Source organism: Equus caballus, chromosome 17 (genome assembly GCF_041296265.1).
Source record: "Equus caballus isolate H_3958 breed thoroughbred chromosome 17, TB-T2T, whole genome shotgun sequence".
Taxonomy (NCBI): Eukaryota; Metazoa; Chordata; class Mammalia; order Perissodactyla; family Equidae; genus Equus; species Equus caballus.
In genome coordinates, this window is record NC_091700.1 from 70,247,071 (window position 1) to 70,272,693 (window position 25,623).

Sequence of the window (25,623 nt, forward strand, 5' to 3'; positions counted from 1 at the left end):
TCCTGACCAGTACTTCTCAGCCCAGCTGAGTTTGAGAGCTCCCTTGAGATCTGACCAGGGAGGCCAGATGGTCTCCAAGCCTAGGGATGGTCATTCCAGATGGGGCGATGGAGGGTGGAAGATCCAAGATAGCGCCATGAGTAGTCCTCTTTGTCTTTCCCCCTTCGAGTCTACAATTATTTGGACACTCATCGCTTAACAAAGGATATCCAGATAGCATCTCAGGACGTCTGAGAGACCCACACGACTATACATCAGAAGGCGGACGGACTTCCCTCCGGGAGGAGGTGGAGATAGGTGAAAACTCTCCAACCCCGACCGAACAGCCTAGTACCTGCAAGCGGCTTTCTTCCAACGGACGCCCCCAGAAGATCAACACACACCTAGGGCAGGAGCGAACACACACCAGAGGAGCGACGTTGGAAACAGGTGACCAGAACCCTACCTAAACCCCCCGCAATTACTCCTAAATGCAGAGGGAAACTCTAGAGTTACACACTTGAGCCCGTGGGGAGAGTCTCGCCCCGCCATTGGTGGGGAGATCCTGCCTGGTGTCCACGGTGCCTGGAGGGTCCCAGAGAGAATCACAGAGGGAGTGGTGGCCCCCCGGCTGCCTGCATGGCCGGGCAAGGGATTACCAGAGATCTCGGAGAGGACTGGGGCTGGGTGGAGCTCCAGAGGCCGGCTCTGCACCCCAGAGGAGAAGCTCCAGAGTTGCGCCTGGGCAGCAGACAAAACTCTCTGTCTGCCATTAGCAGAGGGGCCACACCCAGTATCCACAACTCCGGGAAAGTCCCGGAGAGAATCCCAGAGGGTGAGGTGACCCCCAGCTGCCATTGCCAATCCCATGGGGCAAGGGATTGCCGGAGATCTCGGAGAGGACTGGGGCTGGGTGGAGCTCCAGAGGCCATCTCCGTGGCCCGGGGGGGAAGCTCCAGAGTTCCGCCCGGGCAGCAGACAAAACTCTCTGTCTGCCATTAGCAGAGGGGCTACGCCCAGCATCCACAACACCGGGAGGGTCCCGGAGAGGAGAATATCAGGCAGGGCAGCAGCTGACCAGCTACCACTGAAATCAGGATCTCTGACTATCCCACAGTCAGAGCAAAGGGCTCCCCGAGTTCCTGGGGAACAGGACTGGGGCTGGGTGGAGTTCCAGCAGCCCAGCTCCATAGCCTAGGGGGAAACCCTACAGGCTCACAGCAGCCTCAGGGAAAGCCTCTGCACAGCACTAGTAGAAAGCACCCATCCGGCAGCCACAAGGCTGGAAGACCCTGGGACAAAAGTAGCATAGCTAGGTGAGCTAACCACAGACTGTAGAAGATGCCAATAGCTCTCCTGCGACCCATAGTGGACAAGTGAGATTTTGTGGGTGCCGACAGTGACGGAGCGACAAATATAAGTGATCCTACCCCTGGCCACTGGAAAAGCCCACAACACCGTTGCAGACCCCAAGGAGGGAGCACGTCTAGGTGGGCTGCAACAGTAGGCACCAGCAGCCTGAAGCCCCCCCGTGACGGCCCCCACGGCAGAAGAGGGAATCCAAAGGACCACTGTGACTACGAGGAGGGGCCCAGGCCCAGTTAGCAACTGTGGATAGGGTTCCTGGTTGGTGCAGTATAAACAGCTGCTCCCCCACCACACCAGCAGAAACAAGTGGAAGGAGCAACTAATCTCTATCTCTATGCAGAGGCACAAATCTACAACATCAAGCAATATGAAAAAATACATTAAATCTCCAGAACAGAAGGAAAACAACAAATACACAGACAACAATCCCAAAGAAAATGAAATATATAACCTAAATGATGATGACTTCAAAACAGCCATCATTAAAATACTCAATGAGTTAAGAGAGAATTCTGACCAACAACTCAACGAGTTCAGGAGCTATGTCACAAAAGAGTTTGATACGCTAAAGAAGAACCAAACAGAAATACTGGAAATGAAGAACACAATAGAGGAGATTAAGAAAAATCTAGATGCACTGAACAGTAGGGCCGATAATATGGAGGAAAGAATTAGCAATTTGGAAGATGGGAATATAGAAATGCTGCAGGCAGAGGAGGAGAGAGAAGTAAGACTAAAAAGAAATGAAGAAACTCTCCGAGAATTATCAGACGCCATTAGGAGATGCAACGTAAGGATTATAGGTATACCAGAGGGAGAAGAGAGGGAGAAGGGGGCAGAAAGCCTATTCAAAGAAATAATGGCTGAGAACTTCCCAAATCTGGTGAGAGAGATGGATCTTCAGGTGACAGAAGCCAATAGATCTCCAAACTTTATCAATGCAAGAAGACCAACCCCACGGCATATAGTAGTGAAGCTAGCAAAAGTCAACGACAAGGAGAAAATACTAAGGACAGCCAGGCAAAAGAAACTAACCTACAAAGGAACCCCCATCAGGCTATCAGCAGATTTCTCAGCAGAAACTTTACAGGCTAGAAGAGAGTGGAATGATATATTCAAAAATCTGAAGGACAAAAACCTACAGCTGAGAATTCTCTACCCAGTGAAAATATCCTTCAAATATGATGGAGAAATAAAAACTTTCCCAGATAAACAAAAATTAAGGGAGTTCATTGCCACAAAACCTCCTCTTCAGGAAATCCTCAGGAAAACCCTCATTCCTGAAAAATCCAAAAAAGGAAAGGGGCTACAAAACCAAGAGCAGAGGAGATAAGTAGAAGGACAACAACAGAGAGTAGCAGCTCTACATCAGAACAGATTAAACCATGGGACGAGAAACAAAGGAAATTGAAGAAAACCAGAAACCAAGACATAAAATGGTAGTGGTAGGCCCCCACATCTCAATAATCACTCTAAATGTAAATGGATTGAACTCCCCAATCAAAAGACACAGAGTGGCAGGATGGATCAAAGAACAAGACCCAACAATATGCTGCCTCCAGGAAACACACCTCAGCCCCAAAGACAAACACAGACTCAGAGTGAAGGGATGGAGAACAATACTCCAAGCTAATAATGAACGAAAGAAAGCAGGTGTCGCTATACTAATATCAGACAAGGTAGACTTCAAAGCAAAACAGATAAAGAAAGACAAAGAGGGACAATACATAATGATAAAAGGGACTCTCCAGATGGGGCGATGGAGGGGATGGGGGAGCATCCACCACAGACAGAGGGATCCTGCAGTCAAGGGTATGTCCCAACAGCAGCGACCAGTCCTAATTTCATGTGGAACTTTTCACAGGTAAACAAGAGGAAAACCAACAGCATGAAAGAGAGGTACCAGATGAAAAAGCATTGTGAATGATCCCCGAAGAAACAGAAAAAAACTTCTTTAATCTTTGAAGTAATTTTCTCAAAGAGATTAAGTTACAGTATTCATAAAGCAAGAAAAAGCTGCTATATAAAATGCTAATTAGAGAACAAGAAAGAGTTCTTATAAAATGAAAACATTCTTGCCAAAATAAGAAACTCGCTAAAAAAGCTGACTAGCAGAATGTGTACAACTGAAGACTGAATTAGTGATTGGAAGACCGGGTCATGCAATCCTATCAGAGCATTGAACAGACATGTAAAAATATGGAAATTATAAGAATCAAGTAGAAACAAAGAGGATAAATGCAAGATAAAAGAGAATAGATAGGAAACTGAATCAAGAAAATAATAAAAGAGAATTTCCCTGAGCCAAATAAAGATTTCGTCATCCGAAAAAGAGCTTCTGGTGTGAAATGGGATACCAGAAGACAGTAACTAGAACTTTGCTTCTAAAGTGCTTCACTACATTTCTTTTGAGGTCCATGACAATTCTATATTTAAATATAGCTTCAAAAGAACAAGAACTACGTAGAATCTGTCTGCTAAATGTGCATACACAATTTCTGCAAGGAATATTTTTTATATACTTGCCAGACTTATTCAAATAAGGCATTCATTCATTTTATTCTGCTTTTAGCAAACATCTGGTGTAGGGCAATATAGCCCATGGATTATCGCTCAGTATTTGCTAGTTAACTTAAAAACACTAACAGGCTGTTTTATGTTTATGAGAACTACAAAAAAATACTTTTCTTTGAGGTAGTGTGATTTAGAGGATAAATTATAACCACCTGAGCTTCCACAAATGGAAAGATTTCTTCACAATAAAATATGTTGAATCAACTGTATTTAGCAATGATTCTATGGCCGCATATTCATTCGTAATCTCTGGAACCTAATCCTTTCCTGTGCACTTACAAAGTTTCATTTAAAGTTTAATAAGTTAGTAAAGAAAAGTTCACACACACACACACACACACACACACACAGAACATACAAAATAAACATTGACCGTTAACTGTGAGGCATTCTCTTAAATATCTGTTTTAAAATGTTCTCTTTTAATGTCTTACTGAAGTTAACATCTTCCCTGTTAAAAATTAATTTTGTCTTATTGCCCAGGGGCTAAGGAAAATGGAGCCAGAACAATGGCTGATAGATAACAGCCTAAGTAGTAGAGAAGATTTTGAATGTGTTATTGCTGTGGTTACTGTTGTTTTAAGGAAATTAAACATACTTTGCCCCCAAAGTTTCCTCTTCTACAAAGACATTCTCATGGTAAGCATGTTTCAAAATCCCAAAAGAGTTCACAAAGAGTTAATCAGGAAAAGAAACCCCAGTTGCTGCCGAGCTCTCTCATAAAACAGGCTTCCAAGAAAGTGAAACTTAACTCCTCAGGTGTTACTTAATAGCAGCACAGGAAGGGCAGGGCAGGAAAAGGGAAACAAAATCAAACACCCCAATCTTCCTGCTTTGCTGTTTCAAAAACTTCTGATTTCCTCTCATAGCTCACATTCACGAGCAATCCCTTACACCTAAAACTGCTGTTGCCAAGAGAAAAATCTGCTCATTGCACACTACTTGCTGTCACACCAGCATTCCTCCTTGAATAAAAGCCACAGCCATTAAAACAGTACCTTCCCGACACATTTCCATTTGGGATGAAGAGGGGTGAAATGTCATTCATGTGTTAGTATGATTGACTTATTGAAATCATCAGGCTTGCATTAATTCATTCAACAAAAACTTACTGAGCGGCTACTACTTGTGGAGTCCTTTGTGAGACCCTGGGACAGAGTGATAAACAGGGTAGATGCTTAGCAGCATCCCTGGGCTCTACCCACTAGATGCCGCAATATGGTGAGTGTCTCCACACATTGCCAAATGTCCATTGAGGGACAAACTTATTCCTGGCTGAGAAACACTGACTTAGATGGAAGATGAGAAGAGGAAAGTTATGGGGTAAGGAGAGAAGAGGGGAAGACATGAAAAGTGAGAAGAAATCACTGGTACAAATTTCCCTAAGACGATAAAGAACTGGGCCCCTTACGTTGGGGGAGATGTTAATCCCAATATGAGAATGATGAGATGATTAAGTCCTAAACACTCATATAAGTCACATTAACAGCTTGGAGTTTGTATTAATTATTTTTTATTAATTAATTTTTATTAATTAATTATCTATTACTATTGAGGTAACAAATTACCCTCAAGACTTTTCCACTTAAAACAATAAACCTTTATTATCCCAACAGTTTCTGAGAGTCAGGAATCCTGGAGCAGTTCCGCCGGGTGGCTCTGGCTTAGGGTCTCTCACAAGGTTGCAAGTCAAGCTATGGGCCTGGGCTTGCAGCGGCTGAAGACTTGCTATGGAAAGATGAGCATCCAACTGGCTATTAGCAGGAGGCATAGGGCTGCTCACCACATGGCTTCCCCACAGAGATTGATGGAAGAGAAGATTTGCATTTCAAAACAATTGCTCTGGCTTCTACTTAGGGCTAGGTGCAAAAGGCCACAGGAAGTGAGCAACTGTTTTTGACTGGAGAGGTGACATTCAATATCCAACTTATCATTCAAGCCCCTGGATAGTTAGGAAGTGACTCTAATTACAGAGGGCCTTGGTCTTTAAATTGGTCACAGCTCCGTAAAAGCGCAAAGTAATTAAATGAGCAAATAATTGAACTTTTCTTCTGAATTTAATAGTGGCAAAACCTGAGGCCCAGAGAAGCTAAATGAGGGAGCTGCTGTTAAAGCTCATCAGCCTTGATAAAGCTCATCATCCCTTTATAAAGTTTTGCTCGGTGAGCTGGTTGGGCTCATGAGAGCCCCTTCTTCACTTTCATGTAAAAGTGGTCTTCAGAGTCTCTAAATGTCCAACTATAGACATTTAAGTTGAAAACTCCAGAACTCCCAATTGGGATAATGCTTAGGATAGCTCTATTTTAAGTGTTTGTCAAACTAGACGTCTATTTCCTTTCAACTTGATAAGATTACTCTTAACACTAATTTATGTAGACTAACCACCAATAAATCACAAAATCCTATAATGAGAGTGTTCTTATTTGCTGGAGTCTATCCAAATGGCCCCAAAATACCCATCTTGCCCCCTATCCCCAAACACCCATCTTATTCTTTGGATACAGAAATCCACCCTTCCACTGGAAGCTGGCTTTGGAGTCCACTAAGGCAAAATAAAGACCATCTGAAATGGACCCCGACGCACACAACCACCATGTGTGCCAGTGCTGAACCCAGCTCTGCGTTTCCCCGATCTCGACCATGGCTGGGAAGCCCACTTTAGGCAGCAGTTGGCTTAAGAGTAGAATCCAAACATCCCAAGTCCTCATCCTTCCGAGTCCCTCTTCCCTATACCATCCAGTAGATATAATCACACCCACTTCCTTTGCCTCTTCCTTATCTATGGAGGATAACCAGAGACTACCTACCTTCCCCAGGTTGCTGCTGGTCACTTCTCCCTCCGATTGGTACCTTGAGCTTCTCTCTCTAGCTCTCTATTCACAAACAACCACCCCTGCCTTTGTCACCAGTGCATTCCCTAAGCAGCTCGAAGGAAGTTTAAAGGTTCTTAACACTCCCTCAAGGTTGTTTTTCAGAGCGATGTTAGGAAGAGATACCAGTATCAACCGGCCTGAACCAGATCGAGCCCCACTGCAAGGGCAGTGCCTGAGCAGACGACCTGAAGATGACCAGAAAATGCCCTTTTCCTCACCTTAATACTATAGTCTCTGCCGTAGGAGGAGTCTAGGCCTTATTAGCGTAACACACGATGCTAATAACATAACACACGAGAGCATGTTTTCAGACTGTTCCTATGCCAGCTAATACCCAACTATATATGTGATGACAAAACTTCCCTTTTAGATATTCATTCCCAACCTGAAGAAATAAAAGGACCTGCCTCCCTCTGTTTGGGGACCACCACGACTTAGGAAATGATTCCATGTGGTCTCCTATTTACTGCAAATATACTTTACTTTGTGTGATAACTACTTCTGGCAGAGAGTTTGATTTTAACTCACCAGGGAGCAAACTCATTTTGGTTCGATAGCACCTTCATTCCCCAAAGCATGGCTGACGCTAGGTTGTGATATGTAGCAAACTTTTCGGAGGATGACAGAAGGGAATTAGGGTGTTGTAAAGAACACTTCAAATTAGATACCCGATCTTGCTGCTCCTTTAAGTGTGTCCTTCCCCATGGGGTTCCCTGCTGACCACCTCCCCCCACCCTCACCACCCCATGTAGTTCTGGCTTATAACCAGGGTATCACCCCCAACAATCCATGAAGGTTCCCACTAATCCTGCCCTTGGCCCTGTGTCCAGACTCTCAGCACTCTTTCTCCACAGGCTTCAACCAAGAGAAGCCAAACCACTCAACTCCTTCTCCCAGAGACATCACCTGCTCACACAAAAGATAGCCTTTTGCACTTTCATGCAGGGCAATTTAGTTCCTCTTTGTCACAAAGCCTTCTGTAATAGGATTGGAGAAGAACCATAGGCTCATGGAGATTCCCTCCAAAACTGAAATGCAATCTTCCCCCAAGACATTTTCTGCCACAACATCTGGAACAACAGGTTCAGAATAATCTCAACCTACCAGAAAATTCTGGATGGCACATTTGTCCCTAGACAATGGTGAACAGCAGGGGTGAGGTAGAAGGGGAAAATGAGAGTGTGCCTTAAATACTGTCCATGCCATGTTTTACTTAACCAATCCCCTACTGGGGGGCATTTGATTGTCTCCAATGTTTAATCTTATAAGCAAGACCATGAATTTTATTTTCTTTTTTGGCTAAATTTTTCCACACACCTATGCTTATTTCCTTAGCATACATTTTTGGAAGTGTGATACCTAGATAAAAGAGTGTTACTATTTTTCTAAGTTTGACACACGGTATCTAGGCACAAGATGCGATCTTAGTTTTGCCATCAATGTACTTTTCTGAGGCCTGGGAGAAAACACTTGATTATTGTTGCTGTACTTCCTGGTCATATCTAATTCTTTATCTGCAGATGAGTTAACTTGTTACAGAGGAAGTGGAAGTAAGTTTAGCTGGCAGATGTTGAAATGGTGGAAAGTTTTAGAATTAGACCAAAGTGAAAGAGAATGGGCTCAAGAGGAGCAGAGGGTACAAAAGCAGCCACCCAGCACACGCATTACTCCTTGGACTCACTCGTGAGACAACCTCTCTTTAGAACATGGCACTCAAGGTATTGTTACATCTTATGTGGCTTATTTAAATTAGTTTTCTACCTTGTCTCTCGCTTTCTCAATTTTCTCAGTTGCCCTCTCCTTCTAGTACCTGCTTCTACTTCAAAAACGGCATTTTAACGTTTCTCATAGCCTCTGGGCTCTCTAACTGCATCCTGGGTTTTTTTAATTGGTGTTTTAACAGTAATAGGCATGATTCTATTCTATAACACTAGGAGGAAAATGAATCATTATAAGTTCATTGAATTTTAACCTCCTAGTTTTGTATATGTCCATTATGGCATTGCCAGGTTGCATTTCTTTCTTTTTTTTTTCTTGAGGAAGATTAGCCCTGAGCTAACATCCGTGCCCATCTTCCTGTAGTTTATGTGTGGGACGCCTGCCACAGCGTGGCTTGATAAGCTATGCGTAGGTCCGTGCCTGGGACCCAAACCAGTGAACCCTGGGCCACCAAAATGGAGTGTGCGAACTTAACCACTGTGCCACTGGACCAGCCCCCCAAGTTGCGTTTCTAATTATCCCATGGAGAAGATAAGCTTTTTGCAGCAGGAAGCATAACATCTTGGTTTGGTATTCTAGAGAGCTTAGCATAGTGCCAGACACAGCAAGAACTTGTGAAATATTTATTAAATGACAGCATATTTTGCCTTAATTTATACATTAATCACAGTATTTTACTAAAAAGAGATGTAAATGCCAAGAGAAAGTCAAGAGGACCAAAAAGATGTTTTAGAAATGGATGGGTATAAGGGCACAGACACCTGAGCAGCCGCTTGTTTACTTCCTCATGTACCCTTTCTCAGGGGCCAGAAAGAGGCCATTTGTTCTTCGGGACATGGAGCGGTGTGCAGGACTTGTCAGGGGATGCCCGTAGGGTTCTGCTTTCATGAGTCCCTAACCCTATGGGATTGTGTGGATGGACACCACAATCAGGTTCCAGGTTCCATGTTGGTGCCGAACTAACACATGCTCCCTAGGCATACATGCTCCCCCACCAGGCAGTCCCAGGTCAGATCTAATCCTAAAGAGATGAGCAATCAATCATTAAATGCCCTCAACTCTGGGAATTGTGAGGGGTGGGAAGAGAGGTTGAAAAGAGGCAGTTTTGTTTGGAACAGGGGATCCAACCAGTACTTGAAATTTTAAGTTTAATTGGCAGATCACCAAGCCAGTGCTTTCTCTCCTTCCCTCCCTCTGCCGCTAAATATGTTTACCTAAACTTCTAGCAGCATGACAATCAAAACTATTGTTATTCTCCATCCTAATCAGAAAGTTTTGTGCCAGTACCCTTTCTCTCTCCAACCAGCTTAGCTTCTGCTTTCTCCCACTCCAGACTCCCTTGCCTTTCTACCAAAGCTTCAGAGACATAAAAAGCAGGGTATTCTTTTGAAAATGGCAGTATTTCCCGGAACTTAATAATCTGGAGACTGAAAATATGGGACTAGTCAGTGGCCAGGTTGAAGGACCTTCAGTGGAGCACTGCTTCCATCTCTGCACCTCTGCCCCAGCGCTGAGCTTAGTGTCAGAGAGCCCCAAACACCCCACCTCCTTTCACAAGACAACTCGTCACCCTACAGCTAACATTTCACTTGATGTATCTGATGCTCAGAGATGCAGGAAGTTGTACAATGATGCAATAATCAGAGGAGAGAAAAGAAGTGACCCGGCATTTACTAAGTGGTACTAAGTGTTTGGCATATAGCGAAATATGACTTAAGAGTGGATGTTTTTAACCACACATAATAGACATTCTCTTTTGAAGACGTATAGAAAACAAAATAATTGCCTATGCATTGAAGAACTTGATATTTAAAGGAACTGCAAAGTACTCTGCTGTTTATGAAATGCAAATAATCCTGCAGGCTGTTTTATCTGGTCTGTGGGAAGAAAGAGAATGAGCTTCTCCCCTGCTGTGAAGCAGTGCTTCTCCATGGAAGTGGAATGGTTTCCACAGGGTGACCACAGGCACTTCATATGCAACAAGTTCACAATGAGCCCATCGTCGTTGCCCAAAAGTCTGCTCCTCTTCCTATGTTCCCTTTCTTGGCAAATGGCACTGCCATTTCCCCATCCAGAGCCAGGGCTACAGTATCAGTCTCTTACCTGCCCTTATCTACCCAACTCTGATCCCTTCTCTGTACAAGTGCCCTCAGAGATCTATGGAAAACACAGTTCCAATCATCTCTCTCTGTTTCTTAAGACAGCATTATGGCTCCCTGCTGATGTCACAGTCTTTAGCATAATGTAACTTTCACCACTCTGTCCTAGCCTGCAATTCATTCTCCCTCTCACCTCTGCCCCTGGCATGCAGCTCTGCAGCTGGAATTTGCTGAATTCACTGCACCTCCCTCACCACCCAAGCCTTGGCCCATGCTGCTACCTCTGCCTCTAACCTCCATCCTCATCCCCTGCAACTTCACCCAGCTGACTCCCAGAAATTTTATAACCAGCTCAGGTATCAGTGCCTCCAGGTATCCTCCACCAACAGCGAAAGCAAGCAGTGGTTCTCAAGTATAATTTAAAATTTTCTAGTAGCCATAGTTTAAAAAGTAAGAAGAAACCGATGAAACTTTAATAATATCTAAATATTACCCATTCAGTTTGTAATCAATATTTTACAATTAATAATGAGATGCTTTATATTCTTTTTTGCCTACTAGACTTCAAAATCCAATGTTGATTTTACTCCTACAATATATCTCAGTTCGGACTAGCCACGTTTCAAATGCTCAGCAGCCACACGTGAAGAGTAGCTACCACATTGGACGTGACAGCACTGGAGCAATTAAGAATCACCTAGAGATCTTATTGAAAACATAGAACCCTGTGCGATGCTTCCAAAGCTTCTAATTCCCTGGAGGTTCTAGTTCTAGGTCTGGAGTGGAGACCAGAAATGTTCAACAAGAATCCCAGGTGTTTCTGATGTACATGGTTCTCAGACCACATTTTAGGAAATGAGGGCTTCATAGCCAGATGCTATGATGCACTGATTTTGGAGTTAGACTTATAGGAGTTTGCGTCCAGACTTGCGTATAGCTGTGTAACTTAGTGACGTCATCTTTCTAGGTCTTAGTCTTCTTACCTGCAAAGTAAGACTCATCATACCTACCTGGAGATGTGTGGGTATTAAATGGATACTGTATTTTAAAAGGTCAGCACATAACTAAGAATGGCAGCTCCTAGCTGTCTGGATGCACCCCAGCCCAGGCGTGCCCACTTGATGGGCGAGATGTCCTTCCTGTCCTCCTGTGCTGATTCTCTGTGCTTCCTTCCCCATGGCCCACCACAACCTGTGGTCATCAGCTGCTTGCTAGTCTGTGTCCTCAACTCATCTGAAGACAGAAACTTGCTCTTGTGCATTTCCATATCCCTCTGCCTCACACATAGTTGGTGCTCAGTACTCATCAATTTTAGGAATTGAACTTAATTTGACCAACCGGGTTTCCTCTAGTGGAGTAAACTCTTTACAGAAAAGTACCTCAAATTCTTGTATAGAAAGGAATTATGCAAATGCAAAGTGGGTGTAGCACTGTTCTAACACTCTTCCCTTTAAAGTCTGTCACAGAAAGCTTTGCCAAAGTGATTCATGGCTTGAGCGTGGGACACCTGACAGATCAAGTTATTCAGAGGAGCAAGAGGATGATTCTGGATACGCTGGGCGTTGGGTTCCTGGGAACCAGTACAGAAGTGTTTCACAAAGTCAGCGAATATAGTAAAGTAAGAAGCTCAATCTCTCCTTTAGAGATAAAACCTAGTGTGCGCACATGGCTGCTTGTGAGGTGGACCCATGAGTGTACACAGAGTTGTGTGTTTGTCTTCAATCACTCTACTCTTCATTCTAGAGATAGTACTTCGTGTATATAGCATTGCTGTATATAGTTTATGCTTTTCTATGCTCTATTTATCTGAGTTTTAATGTCTATCCGTATCCCTTATTAAGTCACTGTCTGAAGACTAGTCTTAACTCTAGTCATATCTCATAGTTTATTACTATTATAATTGAAAACGCTTTTTACCCAAGAGTCTTAGAAGCAATAGTACCTACCCCAGACCATTCATTCATACAAAAACTTTGAGAATCTCTGGAGAAAAGGCTGGGCCAGTACTCCGAGCAGAGAGCGGGCGTGTATGTAGGAGATGTAACACTCCCCCTCCAAAGGATGTGCTTTGGTGCTAGATAGTCCACCTTCCTCAGAATTTACTCCAATGAGTAAATACGAGTAAATTCAGACTCCATTTCCTGGAGCACTTCTGGATTACTCTCTGGGATGGCGCAACAGCATCTCCTCTCCCTTCCAAGGAGAAAGTGTATTCTTCTACAAGGAAGAGAGGAATCCAATGATCAAGGCTTCAAGTTAGCACAAAGGGTTCAAACAAGGACTATTAATGTAATGACTCAAAATATGAAGAAGAACTCCTGAAATGGTGACTTGGCATGTCATGTTCACACTCTGTATCACTGATTGATATTCTTTTGTTCCAGATCTACAGTTCCAATATGTCCAGCACTGTTTGGGGCCGGCCAGACCTCAGGCTCCCACCAACATATGCTGCTTTTGTCAACGGTGTGGCTGTAAGGAGGTTTCCGTGTCTTTTCCATGTCAATCATAATAATTTCATAGCCAGGAAATATCTCAGAAATGGGCCAATTTCCATATTTCATTGATGAGATCATTGAGGTTCAGAGAAATGAAGTGGCCCACCCCCTCTTCTATGTAGTAATTTCAGTTTGCATGTTTTACAGTGAACTGAGGCTTTTCAAACAAATTATGAAGTAGAGGAAATAAGGTGGAAGGACTTAGATAAAAACACCCTTAAGGTATCTCAACTTTAAACTTTGAATGTACGTAGCAAAAAATATAAAACCCAATATCCAGACTCAATTCCTTTTGTTGTGGCTAGTACCAGTTTCTATCCAGTAACCAGCTCTTCATTCATTCATTCATTCACTCATTCACTCATTCATTAATAGATGTTTATTGAGAAAGAAACAATGGCCATATGATGTCTATACTTTCTGAACCAAAAATCAGCACTTCTCATCCGACAATTTTTATGCTTTTTTTATGTGTCAGGAGCAGTCTACAAGATATACCCTGGACATAATGTGTTGGGATTTCTGAGATATTTTTATGGTTTGGGGAACAGTGGTCCAGAATATTGAAAGCCAAATCCAAAGTGTATCCAGGAGTAAACGTCCAGTAAACAATAGGAAATGCACCAGCCACATCCAATAATCATAAAATCTACTTTTAAACGAACTTCTACTTATTACTAACTATTTCTTATAAGGGAAAAGCAAATGGCTGAGAGAAAGAGGAATAAAACCTTATAGCAGAAAATAATGATTTTAAAATATAGCTTAATAGTTAATCTAGGTTCATGAGTTCTTGCAACTTCTCCATAAGTTTTAAATTATTTTATAATTAAAGGTACAGAAATATATGGCCTGATATGGAACAAATGAGATTAAACTTTTAGTGCGATCGTTTGAAGGGTAGGTGAGAAAGGAGCAGCCACCTAATTCCAGAGCTGTGTTTTTGGGGGTATCTAGATTTTTCCAGGGGCCATGGCAGAGAGTTCTGGCCACCTAGCTAAGATCCAAGCTCCTTGGGGCTCACTAGCTGCTCCCCACAGTCCCACCTGCTCTGGGCAGAGGACAGCATGTCCAGGGTCCAGCCATGTAATTTGGAATTACAGCCAGTTCATAAGTTTTATTTTCAGAGAATCAGACCTAAAAGTCTCACATCAAACTAAACGCTTACTGGTCCAAAAGCTGTTGCATTCACGGAAATACATTTTGGGTTTTGGTGGTTGTTTGTGTTTCTGTTTACATAGATTCACTCAATGGATTTCGATGACACCTGGCACCCTGCCACCCACCCTTCCGGAGCTGTCCTTCCTGTCCTCATGGCTTTATCAGAAGCCCTGCCTCCAAGTCCAAAGTTTTCTGGCCTTGACCTGCTACTGGCTTTCAATGTTGGGATTGAAGTACAAGGTCGATTAATGCATTTCTCCAAGGAAGCCAATGACATACCAAAGAGGTATGGAGAGAATTTGCCCGATTGAGAGGCAATCACGTTCCCCTTCAGCTGTCAGTGGTTGCCTCAGTAGAACCTTCTGCCACAGAGGTTAGGTCAGTTGAAGATGTTAACATTAGTGCTGGCAGATGAGTCAATGTACCTGTCACATATCAAACCATATGTCCATACACAAATTGTGATTTCAGAAGTTGCTAATGAAAAATCTCCTTTGGGTTTAGAGAGCCAATCCAGCAACCAAGACCATGAAATAAGTTGGGGTCTCTCATCCCAGAGTAACTCATGTCTGCCATCCATGGGTACCCTGAACATTCCCTACTCCATCTCAAAACGGAATCGACTTTGATATTTGCTAGGGTCCTTCAGACTTAGAACATTCAGAATGTCCTGCATCTGACTGTTCAACCAACAGATCAAAAATGGTCAAATGTTGGCTGTATCATATGGTTCACTCTAATATTTATTTTGCCACTTGGTCCAGCCTGCTGGGAGAGGAGTAAATTAGAATATTGAGTGAACTTTCACATTTTTACAGGGCCTTCAATTTTTACAGTTACTTACATGGGATTTCAGCATTCTGGCAATAATTGTGACAGTACCATTTATATAGAATTTACTGTATCAGGCACTGTTGTAAGCACATGAACTCATTTAAAACTCACAAAACCCTATGAGGTAGATACTATTATTATCACCGTTTTATGTAAGAGAAAACAGGTACAAAGAAGTTAAATAACTTTCCCCAGGTCACACAGATAATAAGTGGTAGCTGAGATTTGAACCCAGGCAGTGTGGCTCCATTATCTACGCTCCTGACCGCTACTCTATACTGCCTCCTGGTGACTGAGGTTTGTAAATCTCCAACTCTTTGCTTTTTTTGCTTTCCAGATTCCATCCCCCCTCAGTGGTAGGAACTTTGGGGAGTGCTGCTGCTGCATCCAAGATTTTAGGGCTCAGCATGACAAAGTGCCAAGAGGCCCTGGCTATTGCTGTGTCTCATGCTGGAGCACCCATGGCAAATGCTGCCACTCAGACCAAGCCTCTTCATATTGGCAATGCCGCCAGGCATGGGCTTGAGGCTGTTTTTCTGGCAATGCTGGGTCTCCAAGGAAACAAGCGAGTCTTGGATCTGGAGACAGGGTTTGGGGCCTTCTACACCAACTATTCCCCTAAAGTCCTTCCAAACCTGGATTCCCACACTTGGCTGCTGGACCAGCAGGATGTGGCCTTCAAGCGTTTCCCTGCACATTTGGCCACCCACTGGGTGGCAGACGCAGCTGTATCTGTGAGAAAGCACCTTGTAACAGACAGAGCCCTGCTTCCTGTTGACCACATTGAGAGAATTGTGCTCAGAATTCCAGAGGTCCAGTATGTAAATAGGCCCTTTCCAGACTCGGAGCATGAAGCCCGTCACTCCTTCCAGTATGTGGCCTGTACCACACTGCTGGATGGTGGCATCACTGTGCCATCATTCTATGAACGCCAGATCCACAGGCCCCAGGTGAGGGAGCTGCTTGGTAAGGTGGAGCTGGAGCACCCTCAGGACAACCTGCCAAGCTTCAACACACTGTACTGTGAGATAAGTGTCACTCTCAAAGATGGAGCCACCTTCACAGAGTGCGCGGATACCTTCTACGGTCACTGGAGGAAGCCACTGAGTCAGGAGGACCTGCAGGAGAAGTTCAGAGCCAATGCCTCCAGGATGCTGTCCTGTGACACAGTTGAAAGACTTATAGAGAGAGTGGAAAGCCTGGAAGACCTAGAAGACTGTTCTGTATTAATCGCACTTCTGAAAGGCCCTTCCCCACCAAAGATGATGTCAAAATCCATCTAGCATTTAACAGCGCCATCGCACAATCTCTCCTGGGGCTTACCGACATCTAATGACTTTGTACTTGGGGAAATTCAATGACTTGCTTTATAAAGCCAGAGTCTGCTGTTGGTCTGCCCAGGAATAAATGAAGCAAGGTGGAAAGAGTCCAGGAGTAAAACTGGATTTTTATGGAAGGAGCCTTCTAAATTTTGCAAGACAGTTCCAATTACTTAAAGCAAAATAATAAATATGCAAGAAACGCAGAGAAATTGACTTTATAAGCATTCATAAGGCTAAAATTCAAGTCACCTGTAATTTGCTTGTAAAGTTCATCTTTTCAGAGGAGTTATTTATGAACTTCACGAACCTCAACGTGTGAGAGAAATTTGAACCTATATATTTATTTGCTGACAGCAGAGAAGAGCTCTCGTCTGTCGTGCCACCAACAGATTTCTTAGACCATGGATTATTAGAAGCCCTCCTCAGTGGAGGGGATGCTATTGGGTTTAAATATGACAGCGTAGTGGGTTCAGATCCTGCCTCCATCACTTACTTGATGTGACCCTGGGCATGTCACTGGGTGTCGCTCTGCCTCACTTTCTCTATTTGTAAAGGAGAAATTAAAAAATAAAGCAGTTCGGCTCTGGAAGCCATGCTGTTAACCACTACAATATATCACCTTTCATTACAAAGAAAATTTTTGAGAAAAAGATCATGGATGAAGAGTCTAAGATGTAATAAAGAATGACAGCAAAAATAAAAGTATATATGGGGTAATTAAATAAATATTGACGATAAACAATAATAACAATGTCTTATGAGGTTAAAAATTATAACATTAGCAATAGATAAAAGCAGGGAACTATCATAGTTAGTGTTCTAAATTCCTTGTGTCATTTGAGAAAAGGGCAAAGCTATTAACTCTAGACTTTGATTTGTAAGTATGCATGTTGACATTTCCAGGGTAGCCATTACAAGACAGCAGAAGAATGTATTACTTCCAGGTTAATAGAGGAAGAAATACAGAATTAGAAAAAAAAAAATCCAAAGGAAGGCAAGAAAAGAGGGGGGAAAGAAATATAGAAAAGGCAGAACAGACAGAAAGCACAATATGAAATGATAGAAAAAAATCCAAATATATCTATAATTACAAAAAGAGTAAATGGACTAAATGCTGCAGTTAAAAAAGACAAAGACTATGAATACATTTTTAAAAATGTTTAGAGGCAGCCCTGAGGGCCTAGTGGTTAAAATTCTGCTCAATCTGCTTCAGCAGCCTGGGCCTGGTTCCTGGGCACAGAACCACACCACTCCTCTGTCAGTAGCCATGGTGTGGCTGCAGGTCACATAGAAGAATAGAAGAACCTATATCAAGGATATACAACTATGTACTGGGGCTTTGGGGAGGGGGAGAAAAAAGGGAAAGATTGGCAACAGATGTTAGCTCAGGGTGAATCTTTCCCAGCAAAAAAAAAAAAGGGATCAAAAAAAAATTTGTTTTTAATGTTTAATAGCTTTATTAACATCTAATTTACATACTATTAATTCATCCACTTTATATGTACAGTTCAATGAGTTTTAGTAAATTTATAGAGTTGTGCAAACAACTCACAATCCAGATTTGGAATATTTCTATCACTCCAAAAACTCCCTTATGCAGCTTGTAATCAATCCTTACTCCCACCCCAGCCTTCAGCAACCTGTGATCCATTTTCTGTCTCTATAGTCTTATCTTTTCCAGACATTTCATATAAATGGAATCATACGACATGCAGTCTTATGTGTCTGGCTCTTTCACTTAGCATAATGGTTTTAAGATTTTTCCACATATGTATCAGTACTTTATTCCCTTTCATTGCTGAGTAGCATTCCATTGTATGGATGTATCACATTTGTTCACCATTCAGTAGTTAATGGACAGTTGGCTTGTTCCCAGTTCCGGGCTATAACGCACAATGCTTCTATGAACACTCACATAACATGTCTCGGTGTGGACATATATTGGGTAGATACCTAGGAGTTTCCTGGAATGCTGGGATATTTGTTAAGTACATGTTTAACTTTATAAAAAGCTGTTTTCTAAAGTAGCTCTATCACGTTACATCCACCAGCAATGTAGGAAGGTTCTGGTTTTTCCTTATCCTCACTAACCCTTGGAATTGTCACTCTTTTTTATTTTAGCCAGTCTAGTGAGTGTGCAATAGTATCTCATTGTGGTTTTAATTTGCATTTCCCGAATGACTAATTCTTGCCCATTCTTGACAATTAATTTAATTAGGTTGTCTTATTATTGGGTTGTAAGAGTTATTTATATATTCTGGGTGTAAGTTCTTTATCAGATATATGTTTTGCAAATATTTTCTCCTAGTGTGTAGCATGCTTTTTCATCTTTTTAATGGTCTCTTTTGAAGAGCAAAAGTTTTCAATTTTGATCAAGTCCATTTTACCATATTTTAAAAAAAATTTTATTGCTCCTGTTTTTGGTGTCATCAGCAGGAATCTTTTCAAATCCAGTTATATATTTCATTCAAGACACATAAGGGTACAGAAAAGTTGAAATTAAAAAGATGGGGAGGGGCTGGCCCAGTGGTGCAGTGGTTAAGTTCGCACGTTCCACTTTGGCAGCCCTGGGTTCTCCAGTTTGGATCCCAGGTTCAGACCTACACTCCACTTGTCAGGCCATGCCGTGGTAGGTGTCCCACTTAAAACAGAGGAAGAAGGGCATTGATGTTAGCTCAGGGCCAGTCTTCCTTAGCAAAAAGAGGAGGATTTGTGGCAGATGTTAGCTCAGGGCTAATCTTCCTCAAAATAAAAAAATTAAATAAATAATAAATTTTTTTAAAAAGATGAGGAAAATATGGATGGAATGTTAACAAAAGAAAGCTGGAATAAATAAATGTTAACAGACAAAACAGAATTCAAGCAAAGAGCATTACTAGAAATAAAGAGGGTCACTACACAATGCCAAAAAATTCAAATCACTAGCTACCTAAAGTAACTCTAATCCTATATGCATCTAAATAATATTGAACTGCAAGGAGAAATGGACAAATCCAACATTGTACTGAGAGGATTTTAACATTTCTTTCTGAATAATTGATATTTCAAGGAAAACAAAAATAAATAGACTATATAAGTTGTAAACACAATCAACATATTTTATCCAATGGATATATAGAGAACTCTGCATCCAATGTCTAGACAACTTACAATTTTTTAAAAATCTCACAGAACATTTATAAAAATGGACTATATACTGAGCCATAAAGCAAGTCTCAACAACTTTTCAAAGGACTGGATCATACAGATCATTTTCTCTAATCACAATGCAATTAAGTTAAAAATCAATATAAAAAAAGATAATTAGAAAAGCTTGAAATGTTTGGAAATAAACATTCCTCTAAATAACTCTTGGGTCACAGAAGAAATTATAATGAAAATTATAAAACATTTAGAACTTACCAATAACAAAAATATCACATACCAAAATTTGTAGGATATAGCAAAAGCAGTACTTAGAAATGTGTAGAATTTTATATTACTGGCTCCAATTACCTGGATTATGCTGTTCTATGGGACACATCATGTTAACTCCAATGAATTTGTTTGAACACAGTTGATAAAAGAGAATATAGAAGAAGTGGTTTCTATTGTCACCTTGAGATAAAATTTATTATCCTCTCTTTACACATTTTGGAAGTTTCTAGGGGCAAGAACTCAGGGTCTTTAATAATATCTTCAGATAACCCCTGTTAAAAACAAGACAACCAGGTCCAAAATGGTGTTGCTTATGCTAAGCCCCACATCACCAGACTAAGACTTAATTACAGTTTCAGCCCTCCCAGAAATAGAATCTTAAACCAGTCAATCAGGAATCTCCTGGTCAGCAATAGTTAGGTAATCTACCTGACAGATCCTTGCCATCCCCTAAAGGAAGTAACCTTGCAATAACCTACCTGCCTTTTTGCCTAGTATAGCTTCCTAGTTCCCGCTCCCCTTCACTGGGAAAGTCTTTCATTTTGTACAGCTCCTTGAAGCTCCTTTCTATTTGTTAGATTGGATGCTGCCAAATTTGAATCAATTTTTGCTCAAATAAACTCAAATTTTTTTAATATGCCTATTTATCTTTAACTCCCCTGATGGATGCTTCGGACCAACCACAGATGTTTGGGAAGGTCATGTCTCGTGAGGGGGACTACAGCACTCAAGGTGACCTTGACATTGGTTATAATGCCCACTGAGTTAACTAAAAGCAGGAGAAAATATGGAGGAATACAGGTCTGTAGAGAGAGTTTATGGGTCCTCTCACCAGCAGCCCTGAACACCATCCACACCTACAGAACCACATACAAAAAAATAGAAAAGAGACAGCAAGAGAGATTGGCTCCCCACATTTGTTTCTAGATGATTCCTTTCTATGAGGGTCAAAAGCTAGGGCATTTTTGAGCCAGCATACTAGGGAGATCATTTGATGGAATGGGAGAGTTAAAGCTGAGCCCCTTGTCTCTTCCTTCCATGAGGCCAGAGAACAAGGACTGCTGTGAGCTACTTTACCCTGAGAAAGCCCAAGATGGCAGCTTAGACAGCTCTGATCTGATGTCTAGGCATGGTGACAAATGCTTGCTTTTTCCCTTGCCTTCCCTTCCCTTGGGGATAGCAACAAAGGATGCTGTTCAGCCTACTTTTAGTGTTATAAGCCCTATGTGTAGGCAAATGAATCCTCCACATGCATCGGGCCAGACCACCAGCGAGAAAACCCACCATGAGACTAAGACAGAGGCTCAGCTCCCAGAGGGAGGTTCATTCCAGCCCCTCTCTGTATTTCTGCCTCCTCAGCTCACAGCCAGAGCCCTGAGTCAAACTGCCTTAGCCACCAGACACATACTTGCCAGCTCTGAGGAGCCCTAGTGCTGGTTGTTGTCTATGTCTTGGGGTCCCCAAGACAGCGTACACTTTCAGAGATTCCCTAGAAGAACTCATGGCACTTAGCATATAGTTGTCCTCATGGCTAAGGTTTATCACAGTGAAAAGAGACATGACAGGATCAATAAGAGAAAAAGACACAGGCAGAGTGTGGAGAAATCCACACATAGGCTTTCGATGCTCTCTCCCTCCAGGGAGGGGATACACCAATGTGCTCCTTTCTCCAGCAGCGAAAAATTCAGTAAAGTGTATACAACGTTTCTGCCCTGGGAAGAGACTTAGCACCCATGGTTTTTATTAGTGGCTGGTCATGTAGGCACCCTCTGTCCAGCAACAACCATAATTCAAATCTCAAAGAAGGAAAGCAGGAGTTCGACATAATTCACATTGTTTGCACAGTCCAGGCAATGTGAACCAATTTTATCGGTTAGAGAGTGAGTCAAGTGCCCAGTTCCCAGACGTCAGCCCAGGACCAACCTTATAAATAGGACCTGCTAAAGATAGCAGCCTCCGGCCAGCTGTGTTATCTCTTTCCTAAACAGCTTTTCCCATCCTGAAACATCTTCCTTTCCTCTTTGCGTGGCTTCGTAGGGTAGAAAAATATTACAGAAAAATTGGACTTTGCCCCCACTTTAGGAATTGTTTCTGCTCTGCAGCACTTGAGCTCCATAAGCTGTGTGTTTTATCATAGTATTAACTGAAACTGATGTCCCCAATAGGCTTAAAACTGACACAGACCAAAGAGCTATAGTGGTCTTAACCCAGGCACTAAAAATGAGAATATGTGAGTTTAAAGAAAATCTTTATAAATTATATTTTATAACTACTTTGCTTGGAAGCCTTTATCTAAAAAGGAGATCGCAGTCAGATAAGTCCCCCAAGAGATCTGGGACCACTTTAAGGTCTGTGATAGCTTGGTAGGGAACCTCTTTGGCAATGCTGGGTAAATGGAGGGCATCCACTCAGTTCAACAAACGTGTATTGAGGGCTTATGAGGTGCCAGAGAATGTCCTTGGTACAGTGATAGAGCAGTGAGGAAAACAGGCAAAAATCCCTCACAATTGTGAGCTTACAATCTAGCGTGAGGAGAGAGACAAGCAAAATAAGTAAATCAGGACAAGGAAAGTGCTCTGAACTTCTTCCAGGCCAGCTGTGTTTCCTTTGTTCCTCCTCTGGTGGCAATGTGAGCTTCTAGAGGCTGAGTTGGGTTCAGGCACCAGGGAGTCCAATGAATGTGAGCCTTCCTTAAGTGAAATTAATAGCTTCCAGTCCTTCCTGGGCCATAATATAGCCTGTGACAACAAAAGACTTGTGGAACTATAGAAATGTGGCTTCCTTGTCAATTCTGGCAGGACTTCCCTGCATGGAGCAAAGGTATAGGGAACCGAAGGAAGGGGGCGAATTTGCAAGAAGATATACTGCTTTTCCTTCAGCAGAAGTATGCACGTGTGTGCAGGTACATGCTATGTATGTATGCACGAATGTGTGGTCTCTTCCCACCAAGAGGAAATCTATCTGCAACACAGCAGTTTCTTTTTATTACTCATTAGTGAAATTGCTCTCTTCTACCCTACGTTAAAAAAAAAAATAGCATAGGGATAGTTCACAAAAAGTGATCATTCAAAAGACATCCAAAGCAGACGAGTGCTTCAGAAGCAGCTACTCTGGCTCCTGCTAAATCCTGGGGGCCCAGCAGTTGACAGCTATAAAGCACATCAAAAGAATTTATGATACATAGTAACTTAAGGTGTCATGGCTTTATTCGAATCATAACGTACAGAATAAATACCTCTCAGAAATCATGAAAATTAGCCTAGTCATCTAGTTCAGAAGTTAATGCAGAAATCAACATTCAGATATCATCATCTCACTTAAAAAATTCTCCCTGCTTTTTGTTGTAGTTATTATTAAAAATAAGTCAACCTGCCCAGTTACAGCTGGTGCCCATGTAGGAGCCAGCCTGGAGGTTCAGGAAAAAGCCTTTGGAACAGCCCAATGTCCATCTGTTTGAAACATGGCATGAGAGTATTGCTTCTGACTTAAAAAATGAAAAATAAAAATGACAATATGCTTGTGTAGAAACCATGTATATCTGAATACTTCAATGATGCTTACTTTATCTTTGAGTCAAGGTCACATTGAAAGTACCTATCAAGTAATAGAGTATGTAATTCATTGGTTAGAGCTAAAATATTTTGATTTGAACGATTTCTTCTAAATATTATAACTAAAGCATCACTTATTAAATACATTATAAACAATCCCCCACCATTTTTCCTATTTCGTAAAAAATGTCATGCAGAGGGGCCAGGCCATGAAAGCGCACATCTGCACCACTTAGTCGGTAGCATCCTGGCAGGATTCTCTCACATCCCTGCAGCCGTGTTTGCATCTAGGCTTCTATACGGCAGTGGCTCTCTCTGCATCAGCAAAACTACCAGAAGAGAAGATCTAACCAAGTGGGAGAAAATGTTTCTTAGGCACCTGACAGCATGACTGTGAGGAAAGTTAAAATTATCAGCTCACATGGGCTTCTCAAGCACTGCAATATTCAGAACAAAAGCTCACAGACATTGTGCACATAAGAAATCTGTTCCAACATGAGGCTCATTTAAATATCCAGTTAGAGAAATGAAGGCTATACATACTGGGATCAATAGAAAATAATTATAGTAACTACAATTTGATCGACACAGCTAAATGATACAAGAGAATTGCTATATCGAATTTTGTTCTTACAGAGTAAGCCCATGTATTTTGAAAGACTACATCTTCTCTATGATTTAAAGCTACCTGGTCTTATCACCTTAAACCACAGTCCCTTACCATGCCCACCCCCACCCTAATGCCAATCACCAAATACCGCAGCCCCATAATGAAAAGATAACTTGTTAAGCTATCAGAAAAGCAGTCACATTTCTATTTATCTGGAGGAAGGAAAATAGAAAAGCACTGTAGAACCTGCTTACCCGGCAGTAAGCGTTTCATCTTTTCCTTCCCCTCCATCCACATTACTACCCTGACCCACTGTGACTAGACAAGCTGGAAGGTTTTAGCTGCCAGCGCAGGGGAAATGCGGCACCAGCTGACGAGCTTCTTAGCACAGTGGAAGGCTTGAAGAGTCCTTTGCAGAACTGTTGACAGTGCAGTGCTGGGCCACCTCAAACCACCTGCACAGACGGGGGACCCAGGACTATCTGAGGCAGCTGACAAGAAGAACCTGGGAACAATTCATCCTTAAGCAAAGAATTAAGGCATAGAAGAGCAATAACACACATGATGAGAATGTAAAAATAGCATCTCTTTACAATCTTCTGGAGTTGATAATGACTTTGATTAATTCATTAGCTTTGTTTTAAAAAGTCAAGATAGCAACTTTTATTTGTCAGAGTGGCTCAGAGATTCTTTTGTAAAAAGTTGGTGCCAAGCGCTAAAACATACAGCCAAACATTAGGGGTTTTACAGGCTTCAGTGTAACCCTCGTAGCAAGTGGACTTTACAGACCTAAAGGGTTTATATTTACCTAACTATAATAAAAATAATAAACATTTTGCATCAACAGTATGACATTCTGAGGACACAAGCTGAGAAACCTTTCATGACGCTAATTTTCGCTAAATATTTCAAGTTTCGTACAAAGTAGAACTATATATTTTTTTCTTTTAAAGATTTTATTTTTTTCTTTTTCTCCCCAAAGCCCCCCGGTACATAGTTGTATATTCTTCGTTGTGGGTCCTTCTAGTTGTGGTATGTGGGACGCCGCCTCAGCGTGGTTTGATGAGCAGTGTCATGGCCGCGCCCAGGATTCAAACCAACGAAACACTGGGCCGCCTGCTGCGGAGCGCGCGAACTTAACCACTCAGCCACGGGGCCAGCCCCAAAGTAGAATATATTTTTTAACAAGCATTTGAGACATCTTCATTTCTCCCAAAAACAAATACCTATCTTTATGTGCTAGAATGAAAGATTTTTTAAAATAGCAGTAATGTTTTCAATTGATTTACAAGTAATGCTGTCTTAGATGTGAAAACACTAATTGTAGCGTCAAATGTCAGAGGCAACAATCTTTCCAAAGTTGTCTTAGGGCCAACCATTTGCAAAGGAAGAAAAGAGTCAATCCTCACACAGCAGCAGCTCAGATAAAATTTCTCTCCCTCACCCCTTCACCCTCTCTGGGGTTTTGTAAATAAGTATTTAAACTTATATTGTATACGTAACATGTAGCAAGTCTCCAAAGATGGTGCCCCAATATCCATGCCTCCCTGTGTTCATGCCCTTTTGAAGTCCCTTCTCCTTGAATCTGGTCTCGTTTTGATCAATAGATTGTGGCAGA

The 25,623-nt window shown here is 42.1% G+C and overlaps 1 protein-coding gene and 1 long non-coding RNA gene across 2 annotated transcripts in view; one reads left to right on the forward strand and one right to left on the reverse strand.

The window, feature by feature from the left end:
* LOC138918539 (uncharacterized) overlaps positions 1-24,396 on the reverse strand; it is a 312,832-nt gene extending 288,436 nt beyond the window's left edge. Inside the window, exon 1 of the long non-coding RNA XR_011428015.1 lies at positions 24,260-24,396. This is a non-coding gene — a long non-coding RNA (uncharacterized lncRNA). The remainder of the gene's footprint in view (positions 1-24,259) is intronic.
* ACOD1 (aconitate decarboxylase 1) lies at positions 8,311-17,172 on the forward strand. Its single transcript, XM_001488399.4, has 5 exons — positions 8,311-8,512; positions 12,069-12,230; positions 12,997-13,086; positions 14,352-14,557; positions 15,443-17,172. The coding sequence occupies exons 1-5, from the start codon at positions 8,501-8,503 to the stop codon at positions 16,386-16,388; spliced, it is 1,416 nt and encodes a 471-aa protein (XP_001488449.1). The 5' UTR covers positions 8,311-8,500; the 3' UTR covers positions 16,389-17,172.
* Positions 24,397-25,623: the final 1,227 nt, after the last annotated feature.